Genomic DNA, 20,944 nt, shown 5'->3' on the forward strand with positions numbered 1-20,944 from the left:
CGAAAACCTTCTCTCAACTGGAAATTTACCTCTAGTCTTGCTCCTATATCCTTTAGTGCACCTATGTTTATGTGTAGGCAAAATTTTAATAGGAATAGATAAATTAGGTAGTTTTTCTTTAAGTTTTAAAGGTTTGGACATTTTGTTATTCAACTCATTATCTTCTTCACTTAAAATAGGACTGGCAAACTGAAGATTTTCGAAATTTTGTTTCAACTGTTGGTTGAAATTTATTTCACATTTTTCTTTTGGATCCGGTCTTAAAGTAATACTATTAAAATTTGTATCTTTTACCTGTTTATCATCATGTACATTTTTTAAAGAAACATTTTTAATATCTTTGTCTATTAAAGTATCATTTTTAATTTTTTCCTGAGTATTATCATTAATAGTGTTCTTTGATTCTAGGAATGCTTCTGAGCTTCCCAATTCATTTTTAAATTTTAAGTCATTCAATTCATTCTTGGACAACTGATCAAAATTGTTTTTGATGCTACCAGTCAAATCATTATTGATTATCGAATCAGGATCAACTGGAATGGATGAACTATCCTCTTCTACACCTATGACATTTTCAAATTCATTATCAAGAATTAATTTTTCTCTCCTTTCTGCCATTAAATCTATAATACTATCCTTTTCTAGTGCAACAACAAGTTCTCTTATTTCTGCAGGCTCATCTTTATTATATTTTGTTCTCTTTGCTGGTTTACTACTCTTAATGGAACATTTTTTGACATTTCTGCCTTGGTCTTTACCCTTTTTATTAGTTTTAGCAACTTTTGTCAGACACTTCACATTCAATGATTCTTTCATCACATTCTTCTCAGATGGAGATTTCTTTGTTAGTTTTTTAATACTTTCACGAGTGGTTCTTCCTTTTTTTTCTTGAACTAAAACTGGCTTTAACCTTTCATTTTTTTTCTTAATGTTTGCATCAACTTTTATTGGATTTTTAGTTTGAGATTCTTGTTTAGAATCGAAAGACATTTTTGGTGACATTTTGTCCTTTTCATGTTGAGTGGATTCTTCGGGATTTAAAAAGATTGTCAAACTAGAGTTTGTTGGATTGATATTCCTTGTCGACCGTCTCATCCTGTTTGATTGAGACATGCCCTTGTTTCAACATAACTGGATAACAGTTAAATTTTTGTTGGACAGAATTACCATCTACATGGTAACCGTTGCTTATACTTTCTGTTTTGGTGCTGCAAAAAGTTTGTTGACAATTAAAGTTTTCTAAACCCAACTATTAGAGAGGTCCAAAGAGCGTATCAATATTTCGTAGATATTTAATTAACGAATCGCAAATATCTTTCACATGTACAAATTTTTACATTATTCTTCATTTGAACAATTTCGAACGGTCAGAAATATCAATATAACTTGTTTGCAATACTTATCGGGCAATTTTACATGTACCAACTGAGTCTTTTTAAATACTGGCGGCGCCACAAGTGACACACGTGTTTTTCATATATAAATTTACACGGCTAGTTTATATGGTCTATCACAAACGGTGTAGAGAGAGAGAGAGAAAGAAACCTCAATTCTAGTGTTGTATGTGTGGCAAAGCGAATAAGAGAAATTTCCGTGTTATTCGTACTCATGCGCAAGTGCAAATGCTTAGATGCGCATGCGTATTTTTACAAAAGTATTATAAATTATTATGTTCTATCCTTCTTTTATGACAAATACAAATCAAGTTTACAACAGAATTAGTAAGTTATATATGTTTTTTGTGGTTATGTTCCATGTGTTTTCCGTGATTCTTTAAAAACATGTCAGAATCAGTTGAAGTTATAAAAAATGAAACAACAGATGATGATCCCTATGCTTATTTAGATAGGGGCGATTTCACATCGGAAAATTTCAAAATAGAAATAAAAAATTTACCGAAATATTATGGTATTAATGTAAATAGTACTCGGCCTGTTTATGTGCGAATTTCATACAACTTTGTTGCAGGAATTTAGGAAGTTACTGAATAATAAACTTAAATTGAACACCAACAAGATCAAAACACCCAGACGGAACAGTCCCTATGCTTTCGTATGCTTTAGGAATGATGAGGATAGGGAAAATGCAATTCAAGTAATCTCTAACTATAAATGGAAGGGCAACTCTTTACAAGCTATAGTAACACTGATAAATGATTGTGTTTTTTGTAAATAATAAACTTGTAATTTTTAGAAAGCAAAACCGATTCCAGATCCATTGGTTAAAAAGAGAAAAGAAGATGAAGGGCATGGTAACTCTAATAAAAAGGCAAAGTTTGAAGGAACACAAGAAGAAAGGCTCAAAAGTTCTACAATTCCATTTTGGAATGTAGAATATAGTGAACAAGTAAAATTATTAATTAAAACATTGATAAAATTCTTTAATTAAGAATTTTTTAGCTGAAGTACAAAGATCAAGAAATCAAACAGATACTAAAAAAACTAGGTAATGATTTGCATCATCATAATGGAGAATTGAGATCATGGCTAGATAAACAAAAGAAAAAACATGGTGGTTTACCATGCGAATTGCTTGAAATTCGTTCTGGGGAGCCAATAGATGGTTACAGAAATAAGTGCGAGTTTAGTGTTGGCACAGATGAAGAAACAAACTTGCCCACTGTAGGTTTTAAAATTGGAGCTTATGTTAATGGGGTTACTGGTGTTGGACCAGTTGACAATCTCAAACATATACCAGAATCAATGAAAATTGCTGTTAAAGTATTCCAGGAGTTTGTCAGGAAGTCTGACTTGCAGGTTTTCAATCCAGAGTTGCACACTGGACATTTCCGACAATTGGCCGCCAGGTCAGCACCTGAACAACTTATGCTTGTTGTTGGGATTCATCCACAGAATTTGTCCAAGGATAAATTAGAGCAATTCAAGAAGGGTTTGATTGAATTTTTTGCGAACGGCGACGGGAAAGTTGCCAAAGTAACATCTTTATATTACCAAGCAATTGTTAAAAAGTAAAACTTAATCCAGAATTTCAATAAACAACTTATCAATGTTCAATTTTAGACAACAGGATAAAGATTATATTCCTCCGGAACATTTATATGGCGACACGCATATTTACGAAACGATTTTAGGTTTGAAATTTCGTATTTCTCCCGAAGCGTTTTTCCAAGTAAACACCCCGGGAGCGGAAATTTTGTACAAGTCGGCAATTGAACTGGCCGCTCCGACGAAAAGCAGCACCGTACTTGACGTTTGTTGCGGTACCGGGACTATCGGATTGTGTTTTGCTGATGTAGGTTGCATAATAAAAATTAAAATTATTATTTATTTATTAATCTTTTAGAAATGTGATCAAGTTTTGGGCTTGGAAATTATACCGCAGGCGATTGTTGACGCTAAGGAAAATGCGTTGTTTAACAAAATCGAGAATACCGAATTTTATCCCGGAAAAGCTGAAGAAATTCTGGGACAAGTTTGCTATAAATCTAAAAACGATCACGTTATAGCAATTGTTGATCCACCTAGGGCGGGACTACGTAAGTCCTTAATAGGAAGAAAAACACATTTATTTAATATTTGTTTATTTTTAGAACAAAAAGCAATACAACAGTTGCGTAAAATCAAACGAATCAACAGGTTGGTTTATGTGTCGTGCAATCCATCGTTGGCGATGAAGAACTTCGTCGATCTAGGTAGACCGGAATCGAAGACGTTACACGGCGACATGTTTGTACCAGTAAAAGCGGTAGCAGTCGATATGTTTCCGCACACAAAACATTGCGAGCTTGTTATTTGTTTTGATCGCTGGGAAAATGTTTCTAAACAAGATCTGGATGCTAAGAAAACGGGTCCAACAGACGAGGCTGCTTCTGAGGAATCTATTTGTAAAGAAACATCAGTAATAAATATGTAGTATATATATATATGTATGTATATATATGTGTCTGTAGTTTTTGTTTTATTCAGTTCCTTTTTTATATTTTAACTTGAAAACAACCCCAATAACACCAATTAGAGCTACAGGAACGATAAATTTCCAGTTCATCCAAAAACAGCTACGGATTGGTGGTACACGAACTTCTAGAGGAACGGCAGTACTGAAACTAAAAATGACAAAAAACCTTATCAAAATACGGAATAAAATATTACGAAAATTCATGAATTTCTTCTAAAGTTAAAGCGTTGGGTCTTAACAGATACAAAATTTGTTGTGCAGTTCGTATTCCTGTTTCAACTGCACCATTCATCGTACTATACCATTTTACCGAAGCTTCTGCGCCGCAAAAATGAATTCTGAAATCGTATGTTTAACACAGTTTACATGAAATTTCTCTCATTGAACCTGTCGTAATCGGTATTGTGTATAACTTCAACACAATCTTTAGTTTTAACTCCCCATGTATATATTAAAGTGTCGCTGGTTTCGCTCCAGGTTTTCTCGCAGTAGTCGATGGGTTTTTTGGCAGCGCGACCAAAGACGTTTTCCAATTGCTGCAGAACGATGTTCTTATACCTATACTATATACGTTTCGTATGTATTATAAAATTAAAATTGTTATTCTATATTACGTTGTTCAGTGTGTCTCCGGCATCTTCGTAAACTTTATTGCCGAATATGTGGCCGAAAAGTGCAGCCTTCCCATCGACTGTAACATTAAAACAAGCATTGATGCAAGATTGACGATCGAAGCTGAAATAGTCCCCGCATAAACCGCGCTCCGTCCAAAAATCCTGCAATATACACATTTATATTTGTCTTAATTATATAAATTTACTGTTACTTACTTACTGTTTGGTATGTGATGATAAAATTTGTAATCGGGCCGTATTTAACATTTCGAACAGTCGCAATATGAGTTGCAGACAAAATTGGGTAAATTCTTATGCTTTGAAAGTCTTTTGGGGGCACTGCAACAATTACATATCTACTTCTAAAATATGTAATACTTTAGTACATTATTATTTTTTAATCTAATAACACACATATATTCTTTAGTTTGCGTAATAACTTTAACATATTCTTCAGTATGTACAAGTGAAATTACTTTTGTTCCTGTTTTTACGCACTTGTGACCAATTATACTGATTATTGACTCGCAAATGCTGTGACAACCACCCTTTAAACAAAATAATTGGACTTATTTTCTTTATAATTAATGAACGTATTACTTTAACGAATTCTTTTTTTGTGTTCAATAGCTGCTTGTTTATAGGTTTCACGTAACAACAGAAAAATAAATAAGTTACAAGTTGTAAATTTTCTGGCGTTATGCCTAAAAATAACAGTTAGTTTTTTTTTTATTTCAGAATACTGTAAAACGATACCAAAGTGATTAAAAATTGTTTGATGAAGTACCGCTTTAACTGCTTCATTTCTCACATGAGTTTTTATGAATGCTCCAGTTGTAACAAGATCAAACTGTTCTAAACGAACTCCTTCAATTAATTGCTGACATAAATATTCAACCTGTAAAAGTTTAAAGTTATTTTATTATACATTTTATATTTCATATTACTTTATTCGAAAACTGACGTAATTCGTATCGTTCCAATATATTCAGAAATTTGTGCAAATAATTATGTTGTTGCTGTTTATAGTATGATTTGTATTGTATCACAACTTTGCCTACTTTATTCACTGTTACTAATTGCAAATCGAGTTTATCAACGAGACTTTTCACTGATTTGTGATCGTTTTCAATCCAGCACCAACCCAAATCAAAGCTAGCCAATTCGCCATTCCTCACACGCAAATTAACGTTCTGCGTTCGACCTCCGATGTTGTCTAAAAATGAATTATTAAAATAAAAAATTCTGAATATGAATAGTGGAAAACTACCCTTCGCTTCTAAAATGAGGACGTTTAATGTGGGAACTTTTTCTAGAAGAGTATAAGCGGCTGTCGTACCAGATAAACCTCCTCCGACTATTACAACATCATAGTCTATTGTTTGGTACATTCATTTCTAATTTAACATGAACTTTTTAATGTGAATTTGTAAGTGACAAGACTTGTCAGATCGAACGATATCTTCTGTACTGGGCGAAATAGTTGAAAACAATACTTATTAACTAAGAAATATAAATGTATTTGGAATAACAGAATTGCAAGAAAAAGAATGATGATAATTAGCATGGCAACTCGTATATTAAACATTTTAATATACATATTATTTTATAATATACACATAATAAAAACATATTATTTATTGTAAACAAGTTATCCTTAAAAATCACTTTTGAAATATGTGGTATATATTTCATAAAAGGATTTAATTCAAAATTTGTCTAGTAAGAATATATGCTTTTGTAACACATCTAAAAACGATGGAGATCTTAGTTTAAGCGCACATATTAGTCTGATTTAGTTGGTCAGAGAAATAGCACATTCAAACATATTCACGTTTTGTGGCATTATTCAAAAATACTCTTAATAGTAAGAATTTAATCTCAGTAGTATTTATATTAATTTATTGAATTCAGTTGAAAGAAAAAACATTGCATTCCAGAGAAAAGGGAACTAATAATTAACATGAAAAATTAAGGTCTAAATATTGCTGACGTTGCTAAAATCTTATGTTTATGTTCCCAAAAAATGGTTTACAATATTATTAATAAATATGAAACAACATACTTAATTGAAATTCCAATAATAAAACATTCTAAAGATCCTAACTAAAACAATTCTTTTTATAGTCAAAGACATTGGAAATTTCAGTAAACATATCTTCTATTGTCTATTAGGCATATAAAAAATTAATTAATTGAGTCATACAATATCGGTGTGTCTAGCAGAGCAATCAAACGTCGACTGAATCAATAATAGTAGCAGGGATGTATTTTAATAAAGAAACCATTGGTATCAAAAAAGAATATTCGAACAAGACTAAAGTTTAACAAGTTAACACAATACGTTTGTTCTCCTGTAAATGTGGATCCCACGTACACTACAAATACATAGAAACAAGTTGGAAAGTGTTCTGATTTGGGATTCCTTTTCTTGGCTGGGTATACTACCATTACAGAAACATGGATTGTTTCATGTATAAAGATATCATGTGAATGATGTTTGTCATGATAAGCATGGGTCTAAAATTGTTTAAAATTGTTTCTTTATGGACCAGAATGAAGTCCGTTACTGTGATGTCCAGCAAATTTAGGAAGAACATTTAGAAGACGCCTCGTATGCTTATGAATAAAAGTAGAATTCTACTCAACCGACATCGTTAAATTGCGTAGGTTGTTTCAAAAGCGGCGCGCTTTCCCGTGTCGGTAATAGAGCGCGCGCCGCCCCGACACCGTAAAAATGGAGAGTGGTCGTAAAAAATAAGATCGGCTCCGCGAGACGAGACAAAATTTTTTTTTCGCCCGTCCGATGGACCAGACGCGCCGACGGCCGGTGACATGTAAATAGGACAGTGCGCGCGACCGGTCCGTCAAAACAGTTTTGTAAATAAGGTGGCGCAGTAAAAAAATAAATAACCGAAGGTGGCTGTGATAGAATTGTAATGGCAGATGATCAGTCCGAGAATAGCCTGGCGATACTGCAGTCGATGATCGATGTGTCGGCGGACAGGCTAGTCGGACTCAGGACCCAGTGCACCACCAGCTCTGAGCTCACGCAACAGGAGATCCGAACACTCGAGGTAAAGCTCCGCTCGAAAAGGGCACCTCTAACCTTAAACGTCAAACTGTCAAACTTTCATGTTTTTAAGCTGTTTCGTCTTTCATTTGTTCGTTTTGATGCTATTTTACTATTCCAAACCTACAGATGACCATTTCGAACATTTCCAATTTGATTTCAGTTGGATTTTGTTAATTATTTACGAGATATTGTGCGGAAATATTATGAATTGTTCCTCAAGGGAATTCCTTCTGGTTTTCCGTTGTGTTGGCCTGAATTTGTGCATTAAACAGTTATAAAATTATTATTCAGTCCAATGGCCAATTCTGTTTGTCCATTTGTGTCTTAAAAATTTAAACAAACAAAACAAGATGTAACAGTAAATTCCTCCAGTAAATATTAGAATTTACACAAGAATTTTGTTACCATTAGTATTGTTTTTATTAACATATTTAACTAGTTACATATTTTTGTATTAACTTACATAAGGAACAATAAAATACTGTAATGTGTGCAATTTTGTGCAAATTTGTTCAAAAAAAATTAATAAAATTTGAGAAAAACTGTATATTTATAAATAATATATTCTTTTTTGTTGGAAATTTTTATTTATTTTTATCTTATTTGACTGTTGCACACATTTAAAAATGTTTAAAATACTTTTCAATATTAACTAATTTTAATAATAGATACAGTTATTGTTTTTATTAGAATAATTGGCAATAAGGAAAACCAATGAGATGAATTTAAATTAAATATTGCACAATGCATTAAATTAGTAAATGTATGTGTAAGCACATATCACGAGAATTTTTTTAAATCTTATTTGACTCCCTGTCCATATGAAAGTTTATGACGTAAGAAACACATTTATATGTGTATTCCTATTTTTAAATAATACTTGTTTTCAAGAGCAGTATGTATTTAAAACAGAAGAATAAATCTGAATCAAATGGGAAAGAATGCACTTCAAAATTTACTTGTTTCTGAATTAGGTGTGCCTTGACTATCATTCTGACAATTGCATGTTCAGTTTACTGATTGAGCAATGTAAGGTGGTTGTATTATATTGTAAATATTTGAAAATTTGTTTTTGAAAAATAAATAAATAAAATCTTAGAACCTTTTTAAATATTTATTCATTTTAATTACTTAACAGGATAGGTTTTATCAGTTGAATTTTTAGTAAGGAAAATTCATTGGTTAAGTAAACATTTCAAAATGCATTAGATTAGTTTGTTAGCACTTTAAAAGGTGATAATTACTTAAATGAAATGATTAGTTACAACATTTTTCGTCGTTTGCAATTTAATTTATCTTAGTTTCAATTATATAATATTATTTAGAAACATTTCACAACAACGAACCTTCTGTAAGATCCTTAACATAAGTAGTGATACTTAATAGGAATTAGATTCAGGAAATATCAGGAAGTATTATAGATTATTAAACATAAACTATAAAAATCATTGAAAAAATAATTAAACATAACATAATAAATAAATAAAAGCCTCCAAAATATTTTTCAGGGTAAACTGTTGAAACTGTTTAGCGAGCAAATCGTGACGAAGTCGAAGCTGAAGAATGGCGGTGGCATCGTGGGTGTCGAGCAGCTCAAGCATGTGCCCTCCCTCACCAAGTGGCTGCAGGTGGTCGGCCTCAGTCAGGAGTCGATACGCGGTATTTGTTCGCGCATCGCCACCGTCGAGGAGCTGCAGGAGAAATCCGAACACGATCTGCGCGTCATACTCGAGGAGCACAACGCTCGCCCCGAGGAGCACAGCCGTCTATGTCGCGCGTTGCTCAACCTCAAACGATACACCGGTATAACGACTGCAATAAAATTCGGTCCGACTGTTTATATTCAATGTTTCATTTTCGCAGATGCGTTAAGGAAAGGCGGAGGTGTGGAATCGGCCGAGATGAATCTGTTTTGGGATTCGTGGGACTGCGCGAACCATCCGATACGCGGACAGTCACCGCGCACCGCCCGCACTCGATCCCGCGTCTCCGTACCTTCCGAAGAGATGCTGATGTATAACAACAACCCGCACCACCACCTCCACCACCACCACAATCATCAGGCGGGATCGGCAGGAGGTGCGCTCATACCGCCCTCATCCTCAGTGTCTAGCATCAACACGTTGAATGCGCATGTACCCGGGGGCGGGCAGCACCAGCCGCCCCTCACGCCGCCCGGCCACTGCAAGGGCAAAGGTATGCATGCACTTTGTCTCTATTCTCAATATACACACGATTGAAACTAAATAAATATTTTGTAACGATTTTAACTGATTATATTAGCGTGCTGGGTAAGTTTTACTTGTGTCTCTCTGTGAAATTCTACCCCTTTATTATGTGTGTACAAATTATAAAATAATTGTATAGATTTTGCCGCAAGGTTGACAGTATATTCCACGTCAAATTGTCTACATAAATTAAGACGGATAGTTGAAAGTTTAAATGTACTGAAAATCTTAAAAGCGGTGACAAATAAATTCTTGTACCCTTGTTTATTTTAGTATGTGTGAAACTTTTCCCTGTACAATCTTTCTAGTTGATTTTTCGCTCTATTCGATGTGTGGAACGTTGAATGATGTGTTTTTTGCATTTTGCAAATCGATGTTTTTTGATTAAATGTTAGGAGGTTTACCCTTAGTTTTTTTTTCAAATAAACATATCCACTTAATCATAAATTTTACACGGTTTTTTATATGTAGGTTCAAAATTTCGGACGACGCCACCAGCGAGACGAAAGCAAGGAGTTTTCATGGGCAACTTAGAAATGTACCCGATAACGAAGAGCAAGTCGCACGAATTCGAATTGGCACAAACCAAAACGGAAAACGGCGACATTTCAACGAAGTAAAATATCAGATTTGAATCACACAGACACTTTAAATTAACCAATGTAATTTGTAGTGGAACAGGACGACGACAAAGGCTGCCGACCGAACCGGGCCCCGACACGAATATAGACTGCATCAGTCCCGTTTTGACCAGTCCCGTTAAATCGCCGCCTTACAGCAACAGCGGCGGAACCGACAGCGACGACAACAGCATCTGTACGTTATTGAAAGTTGTGCAAACTAATCCGAACGTAATAACATTTCGTAACGTTTCAGCAATAAGTTTGGCGGTGCCGAGTTCGCCGCGGACGTTGGCCCCGCCGGCGGGCGGTCCGCGCGGCATGACGCACCACATCAATCACCGCTTCAACAAGAAGTTCGAGGTGCTGAAGACGTGCGCGTACTGCCAGAAACCGATCTACTTCGCCGCCGGCCTCAAGTGCAAGGAGTGCAAGTACACGTGCCACAAGCACTGCAAGGAACGCGTGCCCGCCTCTTGCGGCCTGCCCACCGAACTGCTCAAGGAGTTCAAGAAGCACATGACCGAGAGTGAGTGGAACCTGGTTGTGTTGTTATACGGGTTGCACGAGTCGGAGGGCGGCACTGCCACGCACGGTGGCGTCGCCGATGCTCGCGGTCGCCATGGAGGTAGGGACGGACGGGGTGGGAGATTAATCGGGCGGAGGAACTGCTTGGAGCTTTAATTTACTAATTTAACGCGATAATATTATGTTGCCAGCCTTATTAATATTTACTGGTTTGTTATATGTAAATTCCAGGATTATTTGCAGTAATTAGAAAAATAATCTACGTAATAACAATTTGATAGAAATGGTAATTTAAGATTAAAGTGCTTCATCATTCTGATGACCAGAATATCATTCAGTAAACTTACATATAGAGTGTCCCCAAATGATATTTACAACACAGTACCAAACATTCCTGGGACCATAATAAGATGATTTTATTATATCTACATTCAAAAATTGTTACGACCTTACCTGCTGTCTAATCTTTTTAAATGAATTTGTTTTAAAAAAGTGTACACTTTAACTATTCCAAATTTAAAATCAGAATCCTTTAGAAAATTATGAACATAAGGAATATGAATCAATGACCAACTTACTCTTATAAGGTTTCTAATAATAAAAAAAATATTTGAAAATTTTTTGGCACTTTTGGATATAGGTATGCATGTTTAATTCTCTTAGTTTTGTCTCACGAATATGTGGTAGTGTATTGTTCAGAATTTTCGGGACATACTGTCGAAAGGTAAGAAAACATACGTAAATAACTAATTTAATATAAAACTATTGTATGTAAAATAACATAAGCATTATTTTCTTTCATCAACAGTTGAATTAAAATCAACAATTATATAAATTTTAACATCATTTTCAGTATAACCACATCAACAACATTTTTATGCATTTAGGCATCCAAGTTATTCGTTAAGTTTATAGATAACTAAATGAGATATCATCCGGAAATGTTGATCGGAAACTTTTCTAAAATATTTCTAATGCGTTATCACTTCTGCATTAACAAGATTATAACTTTAGACTTATTGCATTTTGAATTAATTTCTTATCTCCATTAATTTTAAATATCTTTAATTTAATATTAATAATATTTGTATTATACTGTTGAAAAGTTAATTCTGGAAATACATATTAACAAAATTAATAATATTCCAAAATATACAGGCTGTTTGGTTCCTAGCTTACGTTTTTCTTACTAAATGTTAATAACTTTTTATTTCATGAGGTCAAATGGTCATTCCATCCATTTCACCCAATTCAATCCAGATCTATTTTCTATAGTAATATTTTCAGGTATATTACCAAAGAATATGAAAAAAGGCATACTATTATTACAGTTTGGTTCCAAAATTCATATTTTCAATATGTATAAATTGATCATAAAAAAAATTAAACCCATCTAAAGCACACTTGCGACATCTACATTTTTGTATTGTCTCAAAAGGATAAAATTCTAGTATGTAAATTTAATGGTCAATCAAAAAAAGTTATTGACATTTAAAATATCAAATAATGAACGGAAATACCAAAACTTTGTTTAATATGTGAGAATATCTTTAATAACTCTTGATTGGACATTCTTATTAGGTCAACATTTTTTAGAATCTCAGAAATAAATAAAGAGAAGAAAATGATTCAAAATGCAGTAGATTTAGAATCCTGTGTAAAACTGAAATAATATTTAGAGGATTACATTTAAAAACACATGTCACATCACGGTTTAACTGCATTCAAAGTTTCAAATTAATATCTCTTTTAGTTCTTGATCAACTTCTAATAATCACAATCAAAGAGTACGTTATGTGCTATTTTTAATAAAAGCACTATTCGAGCTGATCGAGTGCTTCTAGTGTTAAGGTACTCAGTTCCCAAATACCTCGTGCTTATCAAAAGCATGAAAATGATTAAACGTTTATAATATAATAATATGCATATTAATCCAGGCTTTTGTTATATGTTTTAATTTTGTTAGATATTATATCTAAATAAGTTTAATTTCAGTTGTGTTATCACCACCGACCGGCCGACAAAAATCCTTAGTCAACTCGTCAAAACGAAAACCGTCACATCCACAACCATGTAGCAATCTCCCGCCGTTTCATGTTAGTATTCACAACACATGATGATGACATTCTCTTGTTAATTATATATTCCAGAACCAGGATTCTAGTTCGAACACGTCGAGTTGTAACAGTTCGACGCCGAACAGTCCGGCGATACCACCACAAACTCTCAACACACCTCAGTCGCACCACAAATCGTCATTCAACTTTCCAGGTGCGTTTTGTTTTATTTGCGATTTGGACGAAAACTCTTTATATGATGTGAATTTTCTATGTATTAATTAAATTGTTTTAAGATGTGACGAAAAGGAGTGACGAACACGCGGAGGACGGTTGCGTCTTTACCGACGTAAATCTTGACGTCCCGAATTTAACGTTGCGCAAACCGATCCTGTCCTCAGATGATCCATCAGTCCGGACCACGTCTTCGGGCGGTTCTACCAGCACCACAGACTCGGATCGAACGCCCGCTCGTGTAGATAGTCAAGACAGTCAGGTGTCGGACACGGATACCATCACCGACGAGCATCGGTGGCCCCGACAAAATAGCGTACGTATTTTACAATTTTGATATATATGGCTCTGGCTAGAAGTACAAGGAATAATTTTCCCCCTGATTTAATGACAGTCTTCGTTTAGTAGTAAACGGAGATTTATGAAACCATTAAATTCTTGTGATTTTATTAGGGAGGTATATAGTTCTCGCAATAATTCGCAATAATTATTATTTTAAAAATACGAGAAATATTTTAATTCTTAATTAATAAAGAATTTCCAAAACAATTAACCAATCTTACAAGGGAGTCAAAACCGTTACAAAATGTTTTGTGCAAACAGAGATATACAATATTAGGTAAAATACCAGGAAAAAAATATTTAGGCCTATGATGATAGTATTTTAATTCACATTTCATTAAGAAATGGTTTATAAGTTTAATCTAACTGCTTCTTTGCCTCTAAAGTTGTTCCATCAGACGTCCACAAATATTGGAAGACTTGAAAATAGTTTTCTAAGAATTGTGTAGTCTTGTTTTCATTTAGTATAAAATCGCGGGTACTTCATAGAAGAAGATTGAGCAAATTACATGGTCTGAACTGCATAATTCATCAGAAAGGTTTATTACTTTTTAACATGTGTTTCATGTATCTGTAACATATATAAATTGCTGAGGAATATTTTCTTGAATGTGTTGTACCCAAGGTGAATAATGAAGTAGGTTCATTACACATTTGTGACACTCCTTTTAACCCAAACCTCTAGTAAGTAAAATTACAAGATAATGCCACACGTGTCAGATGTCACAAATTAGTGGAGTATCAAATGAATTTAATCTATTGAAGACCAGTGTCTGGCGTTAAATAGAAGCCTCTTTAGAAGAAGCACTGAAGTAATAAGAATTAAAATTAGTTCCACAAAATATTAATACAAAATAGAGAAAACAATTTAAAAGAATATTGTCCTATTTCAAGATATAAATAATATATGGAAAATAATATTCAATTATTATATTACTAGCAATATTAATTATTAAATATTAGTACTTTATAGCAAAGAGTGAATTAATTTCTGACAAATCTTGACTGGTATAGACTACCTCACTCTCTTTGCATCTCCCCACAATATTCGTTTATTAGGGGGCTTCTTCACAGTCCCATATTTTAATATTTCTGTCGCAGTTGCTTCATAGAACCCTCATAGAGTTAAATTTTTGTTTTTTTTTTCCTCATTAACTTACCGTTTCCTATCAGATGCAAAAATATTTGTTTTGTCGTACAGGATATTTTTCCAGTTGTGATTGTGATTTTCCTTTAAAATTAGGTACAGGAAATGTCAATCGATCTTGTGTATTTTTTTACTTACATGTCAAACTTTTATGGCTGTCCTCCTGTGCACAGTGTTGGCCATTATAACTTAGAATTTTTGAAAATATTATTTTAAAATTTTAGTAGTACACCTAGGTTTGTGCCTCTATAGGTAAATTGGACCATCACGGAGAAAACCACTCTCAGACAATCTCAGATCCTTCTCCTTGTTTAACAGTTGGCTTTTTGTATATTTTATTCAATCGTTCACCTTTCAGAATGAACAACAATACCACCATTGTTAAATAGGTTAATCTTGGATTCGTCACTCCAAACAATGCTTTTCCAGTCGATCACTGTCAACCCGATATGCTCTTGGGCAAATTTTAGTCTCACTGCGATGTTCATCTTTCGTAGAAGTGATTTCTTTGCTGGCCTACAACTCTTTAAACAGAATCTTAAGTCTTCGACGTATAGCCCTAGTAAAAATCCCAGATGGCCCAGATTGGTTCATATCAGCGGAAATTTAGCCCGATGATAAGTAATATGCGCAATTTTTTTTATCCTGATATTGAGTGTTTTTTTGCGATCTGTCTGAGATTTACCAGGTGCTAATATGCCACTGAAATAATGTTGGGCTTTAACTCCAAATGCTTTTGAAATTTCTATTTGTTTAACACCTCTCTTATAAAAATTTAATATTTTGTTACGCAACTCCAAACCAACAAATTTGCCTTTACCTATTTTAATGAGGTTATTAACACACTCAGACGTATAGATGAAGGTTTAAAACACTTAAGTTTTTTGTTCAACTAAAATATATAAATTTCATACAATTATTGGTGTGCTGTACACCGGGTAAAATACCTAATCATTATAGTATACAATATGTCTATTATATTTTAGAATATTAATAGTATTGATATTAACGTACAAATTTTCAAAATTAGAAAATTAATAAATTCCAAGTATTACGGCCAATACTGTAGATACAACTCTTCTAATCGTCTTCTTATGGTTTTAGAACTAACAGACAATGTGATAAACGGATCTTTTAGTGCCTCTCTTCCAATTCAAATATCAAGTCATCAAGTCATTTTTCGTCGTCGACTTCTGATCTTAAGGTTTATTGTTAAGTGATTTTTTTAATCTAGTAATGGCACACTCAGGACGCTTTTATCCATTTACAATAATTGCATAAGTTTCTTTTGACTTCGTAGTTGAAGAATTATGAACCTTTCTTTTGGAGTACAATGTTTTGCACGACCCATGTTTGCTCTATTAAATTAATAGGATTTTCTTATTTTGTTGTCCATAATGTGTTTCATAATCGACTATTAAGCCTATTACAATACAGTAAATAAGACCTGTACTATATTGAATTTGTTGAGGATGCATTATATAATTAATTAACATAAGTAGATATAATATTATATTATTATTGATAGATTCAGTATTTTATTTTAAACAGTTATTTTTATAAAATTGTACTCCATCCTTATTATTTCGATGATTTATTTATAGGGTAAATCGAAAATCGAGTGCAGATTATCTAGAATGCATATGTAATCTGTAGACTAATAACTAAGCATTCATTAAATTAAATACAATAGGTTCATTGTTTGAGAGAATCATTCGAGTTTGTTCTAAGAATTAATTTAGTTTGTCAATTCATTACATTAATAAAAAAAATCAATGCAGCAAAATTTTACTTTAGTGCTGTTATTATTGAATAATAAATGTTGTCTTGGTAAATGATTTATTAGCGTAATTTGGTGACACAATAATATTTAAATTTAATTTTGCCCTAAGTACACCTATTAGTTACATATCTAGGTTTACAATCACATTTCCACTTTTTGATTAACAATGACAAATGCTAAATTGAAATTATTAATCAAACTTAATTCTATAATAATATAATTATTATGTATAACAAAGTAACAAACATAGAATACAAATAATTCCAAATTAACACTCAAAAAATGATTTAATTTACCAGCAAGATTCTGATTTAGATGATTGTACCATCATAATATGCAGATTACTTGATTACTTTACTTAATTGTAATTTAACGGTAACAAAATAAATGATAAATTTTTATCTGTTATAGCTCTCAATGAGAGAATGGGACATACCTTTTCATGAGGTGGTGCTGGGCAACGAACTGGGTACGGGTCGGTTCGGCACTGTTTACCAGGGTAAATGGCACGGAGATGTTGCGGTCAAAATCCTAAACATGAACTATCTGGAAGACGAGAAAACTTTGGAACAGTTTAAAATGGAAGTGGCGACGTTCAGGAAAACACGACACGAGAATCTGATCTTGTTCATGGGGGCATGCATGAAACCGCCCAAGTTGGCGATTGTAACAAGTTTAAGCAAGGGTAACACTTTGTACACTCACATACACCTACGTAAGGATAAGTTCAACATGAACAAGACAACTCTTGTCGCCCAACAAATTTCTCAAGTATGTATAATATTCTAATTGTTTTATTGGATGTTAATTAATTTTGTTTAGGGCATGGGTTACCTACACGCCAAAGGAATTGTACACAAAGACTTGAAGAGTAAAAATATATTCCTGGAAAACGGGAAAGTTGTGATAACCGATTTCGGACTTTTCAGCGTTACCAAATTGTGTTTCGGCAATCGGTACGTACATTAAACAATAATTGTATTTTGACTACAATTTGTTTCTCCAATAGGAAATCGGATAGTTTAAATATACCACCTGGATGGTTGTGTTATTTAGCGCCGGAGATTATGAGAAGTCTGCATGCACATCAGGCACACGATGAGGAGTTGCCTTTCAGCAAAGCGTCAGACGTCTACGCCTTTGGGTAAACATTTAAACTCATAAGTTGTACGAAAAATTAATGCTAATTCCTCATTTTAGCACCGTGTGGTACGAGTTGCTGTGCGGAGAGTGGCCTTTTAAGGGACAACCGCCGGAGGCTGTGATCTGGCAGGTGGGAAAAGGGATGAAGCAACCATTGGCCAATTTGCACGCTTCACGCGACGTGAAGGTAAGTTGTGCAACGTTTACTTGAAGCATGTCACGAAATGCGTTTAAGTCCACCGTTGGAAAGACTTGTACGCATAGCGTATTTCGATGTTTTTCTCTATCTTTTTGAATGGTTGTTGTTGGATTTCATTGAATACTTTAGAATGCCACGTAAGTCTTTCTGATGGTGCGGATTATAAAACTGTGGTTTTAATCGATGGTTTTTCGAACGCAAGCGTAACGAATACGACGATACGAAAATGGTAAGTAGGGGTAAACCGTTTTGTTGTTGTGCTTCATCATCCACGCATTGTAAAGTATTCAATCCGCCGTTTTCCAGTTCGTTGTTGTTCGTTTAATGAAATAATAAAATAACATGTTCAGTTATTCGTTATTGTTGTGAATGTAGGAGATCCTGTTGGCGTGTTGGAAACACGAGCCGCAGGACCGCAAGGATTTCGTCGATTTGCAGGCGATCCTCGAGAAGTTTCCGAAGAAACGTTTGGCTCGGAGTCCGTCACATCCGATCCACCTGTCGCGGTCCGCAGAGTCGGTGTTTTGAGCGTCAGGTATCCCACATTATCGATGAACGTTTGTTCTCTCTTTCTATAACCTTCTGCATGGTACCATCACGAACCGTTTATTTTTTGCTTTGAATTTATGTTGTATTCTTTTTTCGGCGAGAGGTTTTACACATCTTTGATTTGGTGTATTTGTAGAAACGTAATCGGCACCGTTGTTGTTTTATTATTTTATTTTTGTACTATATGGGTACGGTTTGTTTTCGTTTGCTATCCAGCATTTTAGGAGGACGGTTTGATTTTGAAACTCTTCAACAAATAGTGTATTTATTTATGTGCCCATTTCATTTAATGTATATTTGTAGAACGGTATTATTTAACGAAAATTATTATTAATCATTTATTTTTTTGTTTCCATTTAGGACATCCTGATGCGGTGCTGGTCATACAGGCCGGAGGCGCGTCCCGAGTTCAGCACGTTGCTGAACGTCGTGGACAAATTGCCGAAGCGGCGATTGGCGCGCAGCCCCTCTCACCCCATACACCTGTCGCGGTCGGCGGAGTCGGTCTTCTGATGTTCTGAAATTGTTGTGATATAAAATACGAAAAGAGCTGTTTATTTCTTTTTTCGGTGGGACGAGCGTTTGGTACATATCTCTATATTATATACTATATATATTTAAAAAAAATGCTAATCGTTTTTAAGGCGATGTACCAAAAAAAAAAACAAATTAATCTTTATTCCAGTATTGCAAAGTTTTACTGTGATGTAATTTTTCGTTGAAGGACTGCGAAATCCGCCCGATACGATTTTTATAGATTGGGTTAAAATGAATTGTGTATATTCGATATAAACAGGGTTCGTTTCTGTCGCATTTCGCGGTCGTTTTCGTTATCCCTTGTACAAAATCGCAACGACTGTATTTATAAATTTTTAAACTTGGTGCTATTCTGTACATCGGGCGTAAAATATTTATTTTAAAAAACAATGAGTCACTTGTATATATTTATTGAAATTTTCTTGTCTCAATGTTTGTGATAAAACATGTTTTTTAGTGTAGAATAATGAAAAACCAATTGAATTTCTCAGTACTTGTATCCGAGGTTCGTTCTCAGTTTTCGACGTGGTTAATTTTTGTCGTTCGCAGAACGGAGAACGAAGCTCATTGGAGCAAAGCATTATTCTAAAACGTTTTACGAATGTTTTTTATCGAGTTTTACGACAATATTTATTTATTAAAAGAGGTCTGAACCGGTTCTACTAATTCGGAACGTGTTTAGATCGTCCGTTGTTCGTTTGTATGAAGCATTGTGACGGAATCCGGACTCTGGTACCGTGATAATGCTTCTTTTATGCTACAACACTATTTAATTTTAAAGAGCTCAAAATTATAAACGTTGCCAAGCTGAATAGAACGATTATATTTATTTTTTGTGTTCTATTCTTTTTGGCATTCACGTTTTGCGCTCTGCATTCAAATCACTGTAGTTTTAAATCTATTGTTGACTATTGTTTCTGCGCAAATGACTGTAAATATTATATGTATATATTATCTCTTTTTTGGACTCGAGATGTCTCAACTTGAGCCAATGTATATATGTTTAAAAAATAAACAAGCATTCCTTCACATGTTTAAATCACTCTAGTCAATTTATAATAATTTTTATTTTAAACATGAATTTGAACCACAAATAAACACGATACGACTGAGTTTGTACAATAGTTATTAGTCAGAATCTGCTTGGTTTCTACAAACGAATAGTTCCTATGGACTTAATACAATGTTATGGATTTTCCAAAACTATCAACTATTGTGCCAAACTTGTACACATTAGTTGGAGATGTTTGTTTCTCGTTGATTTTATTATTTGTCGTTCAAATCCGGTCACTTTCGATATCTTGTGGTGGCGTGTTTTAATATTCTCGTTTTTTATACTATGTTCAACGGACACGGCAATGTTACTTTTTGAAAATTGCAAGAAAATCTATTTATTGTATTTCTGCCGCCACACTATAACAGTCAATGTACATTGATAAGGGAATATGGTAAAATAAATAACATACACAAGAGTTTATTGTTTTATTTAACACAATAAATAATATAGACAAAATAAATAAAACAACGATTAAGATCAATATTTTTTTATTATTAAATATAAATAAACACTATATTTAACATTTGAATGCCTACCGAGTTGGCGAACTGCTCTTGCACCCAAAGTGAAACATATCGCTAGCCCTAAGAACAAGTAGGTGTAGCACGTGTCTGCAACTGCGCGTGCCCATTACCTTTCGGAAGCAACAAGTCCCCTATCCCTATCATTGACAGCGCGAGGAAACAAAGGTAAGTAGCGTCTAGGAAGTTGAACCACAAAGATTCGCCTAATCGTGTACAATAATTAATAATCAGAATCTGATTGGTTTCTACAAACAATTCAGCTCTATCCAACACTGATTTGGATTTTCCAAAACTATTGTCTCAAACTGTTACATATTAGTTGAAGACATCTCAAATCTTATCACTTTAGTCAATTTGTTGTGACGTCTTTTTTATAATCATTTTTATACTA

At 33.9% G+C, this 20,944-nt stretch overlaps 3 protein-coding genes across 6 annotated transcripts; 2 read left to right on the plus strand and 1 right to left on the minus strand.

Annotated features, from left to right (window-relative positions):
- Positions 1–1,673: 1,673 nt before the first annotated feature.
- On the plus strand, positions 1,674–3,909 carry LOC109601845 (tRNA (uracil-5-)-methyltransferase homolog A). Of its 2 annotated transcripts, none has more exons than XM_020018131.2 (7): positions 1,674–1,916; positions 1,969–2,139; positions 2,194–2,346; positions 2,400–2,968; positions 3,021–3,252; positions 3,304–3,496; positions 3,551–3,909. In XM_020018131.2, the coding sequence occupies exons 1-7, from the start codon at positions 1,782–1,784 to the stop codon at positions 3,871–3,873; spliced, it is 1,776 nt and encodes a 591-aa protein (XP_019873690.2). In that variant the 5' UTR covers positions 1,674–1,781; the 3' UTR covers positions 3,874–3,909. The 2 variants fall into 2 exon arrangements, with proteins under 2 accessions (XP_019873690.2, XP_049817346.1); XM_049961389.1 differs by having other exon boundaries at positions 1,800–1,908.
- Positions 3,906–6,099, minus strand: LOC109601846 (probable flavin-containing monoamine oxidase A). Its single transcript, XM_049961390.1, has 10 exons — positions 5,800–6,099; positions 5,477–5,745; positions 5,286–5,427; positions 5,130–5,233; positions 4,944–5,077; positions 4,750–4,891; positions 4,530–4,691; positions 4,303–4,478; positions 4,110–4,253; positions 3,906–4,057 (listed from the first exon to the last, which is right to left on the minus strand). Exons 1-10 carry the CDS (start codon positions 5,918–5,920, stop codon positions 3,919–3,921), a joined length of 1,533 nt encoding a protein of 510 aa, XP_049817347.1. The 5' UTR covers positions 5,921–6,099; the 3' UTR covers positions 3,906–3,918.
- Positions 6,100–7,257: 1,158 nt separating this feature from the next.
- On the plus strand, positions 7,258–20,444 carry LOC109601860 (kinase suppressor of Ras 2). 3 transcript variants are annotated; one of them, XM_049969906.1, is made up of 15 exons: positions 7,258–7,606; positions 9,114–9,408; positions 9,469–9,801; positions 10,305–10,449; positions 10,507–10,649; positions 10,710–11,081; positions 12,977–13,077; positions 13,132–13,252; positions 13,335–13,588; positions 16,956–17,315; positions 17,367–17,500; positions 17,554–17,688; positions 17,745–17,874; positions 18,262–18,421; positions 18,796–18,931. In XM_049969906.1, exons 1-14 carry the CDS (start codon positions 7,469–7,471, stop codon positions 18,412–18,414), a joined length of 2,814 nt encoding a protein of 937 aa, XP_049825863.1. In that variant the 5' UTR covers positions 7,258–7,468; the 3' UTR covers positions 18,415–18,421; positions 18,796–18,931. The 3 variants fall into 3 exon arrangements, with proteins under 3 accessions (XP_049825863.1, XP_049825860.1, XP_049825868.1); XM_049969903.1 differs by lacking the exon at positions 18,262–18,421 and having other exon boundaries at positions 7,259–7,606; positions 18,796–20,444; XM_049969911.1 differs by lacking the exon at positions 18,262–18,421 and having other exon boundaries at positions 7,259–7,606; positions 10,710–10,982; positions 18,796–20,444.
- The last annotated feature ends 500 nt before the right edge of the window (positions 20,445–20,944 follow it).

The sequence above is a fragment of the Aethina tumida genome, chromosome 1 (genome assembly GCF_024364675.1).
Source record: "Aethina tumida isolate Nest 87 chromosome 1, icAetTumi1.1, whole genome shotgun sequence".
NCBI classification, from domain to species: domain Eukaryota; kingdom Metazoa; phylum Arthropoda; class Insecta; order Coleoptera; family Nitidulidae; genus Aethina; species Aethina tumida.

Bases quoted from the DNA above. Each gene is read 5' to 3' on its own strand.
- LOC109601845 (XM_020018131.2), top strand. From the start codon at position 1,782: ATGTCAGAATCAGTTGAAGTTATAAAAAATGAAACAACAGATGATGAT. The intron at 2,140-2,193 runs GTAACACTGATA...TGTAATTTTTAG, and splicing joins GCAACTCTTTACAAGCTATA to AAAGCAAAACCGATTCCAGA. The intron at 3,497-3,550 runs GTAAGTCCTTAA...GTTTATTTTTAG, and splicing joins TCCACCTAGGGCGGGACTAC to AACAAAAAGCAATACAACAG.
- LOC109601846 (XM_049961390.1), bottom strand. From the start codon at position 5,920: ATGTACCAAACAATAGACTATGATGTTGTAATAGTCGGAGGAGGTTTA. The intron at 5,234-5,285 runs GTATCGTTTTAC...TGTTATTTTTAG, and splicing joins AACAATTTTTAATCACTTTG to GCATAACGCCAGAAAATTTA. The intron at 5,078-5,129 runs GTAATACGTTCA...TTTTGTTTAAAG, and splicing joins CAAAAAAAGAATTCGTTAAA to GGTGGTTGTCACAGCATTTG.
- LOC109601860 (XM_049969906.1), top strand. From the start codon at position 7,469: ATGGCAGATGATCAGTCCGAGAATAGCCTGGCGATACTGCAGTCGATG. The intron at 10,450-10,506 runs GTAAAATATCAG...TGTAATTTGTAG, and splicing joins AACGGCGACATTTCAACGAA to TGGAACAGGACGACGACAAA. The intron at 13,078-13,131 runs GTTAGTATTCAC...TATATATTCCAG, and splicing joins GCAATCTCCCGCCGTTTCAT to AACCAGGATTCTAGTTCGAA.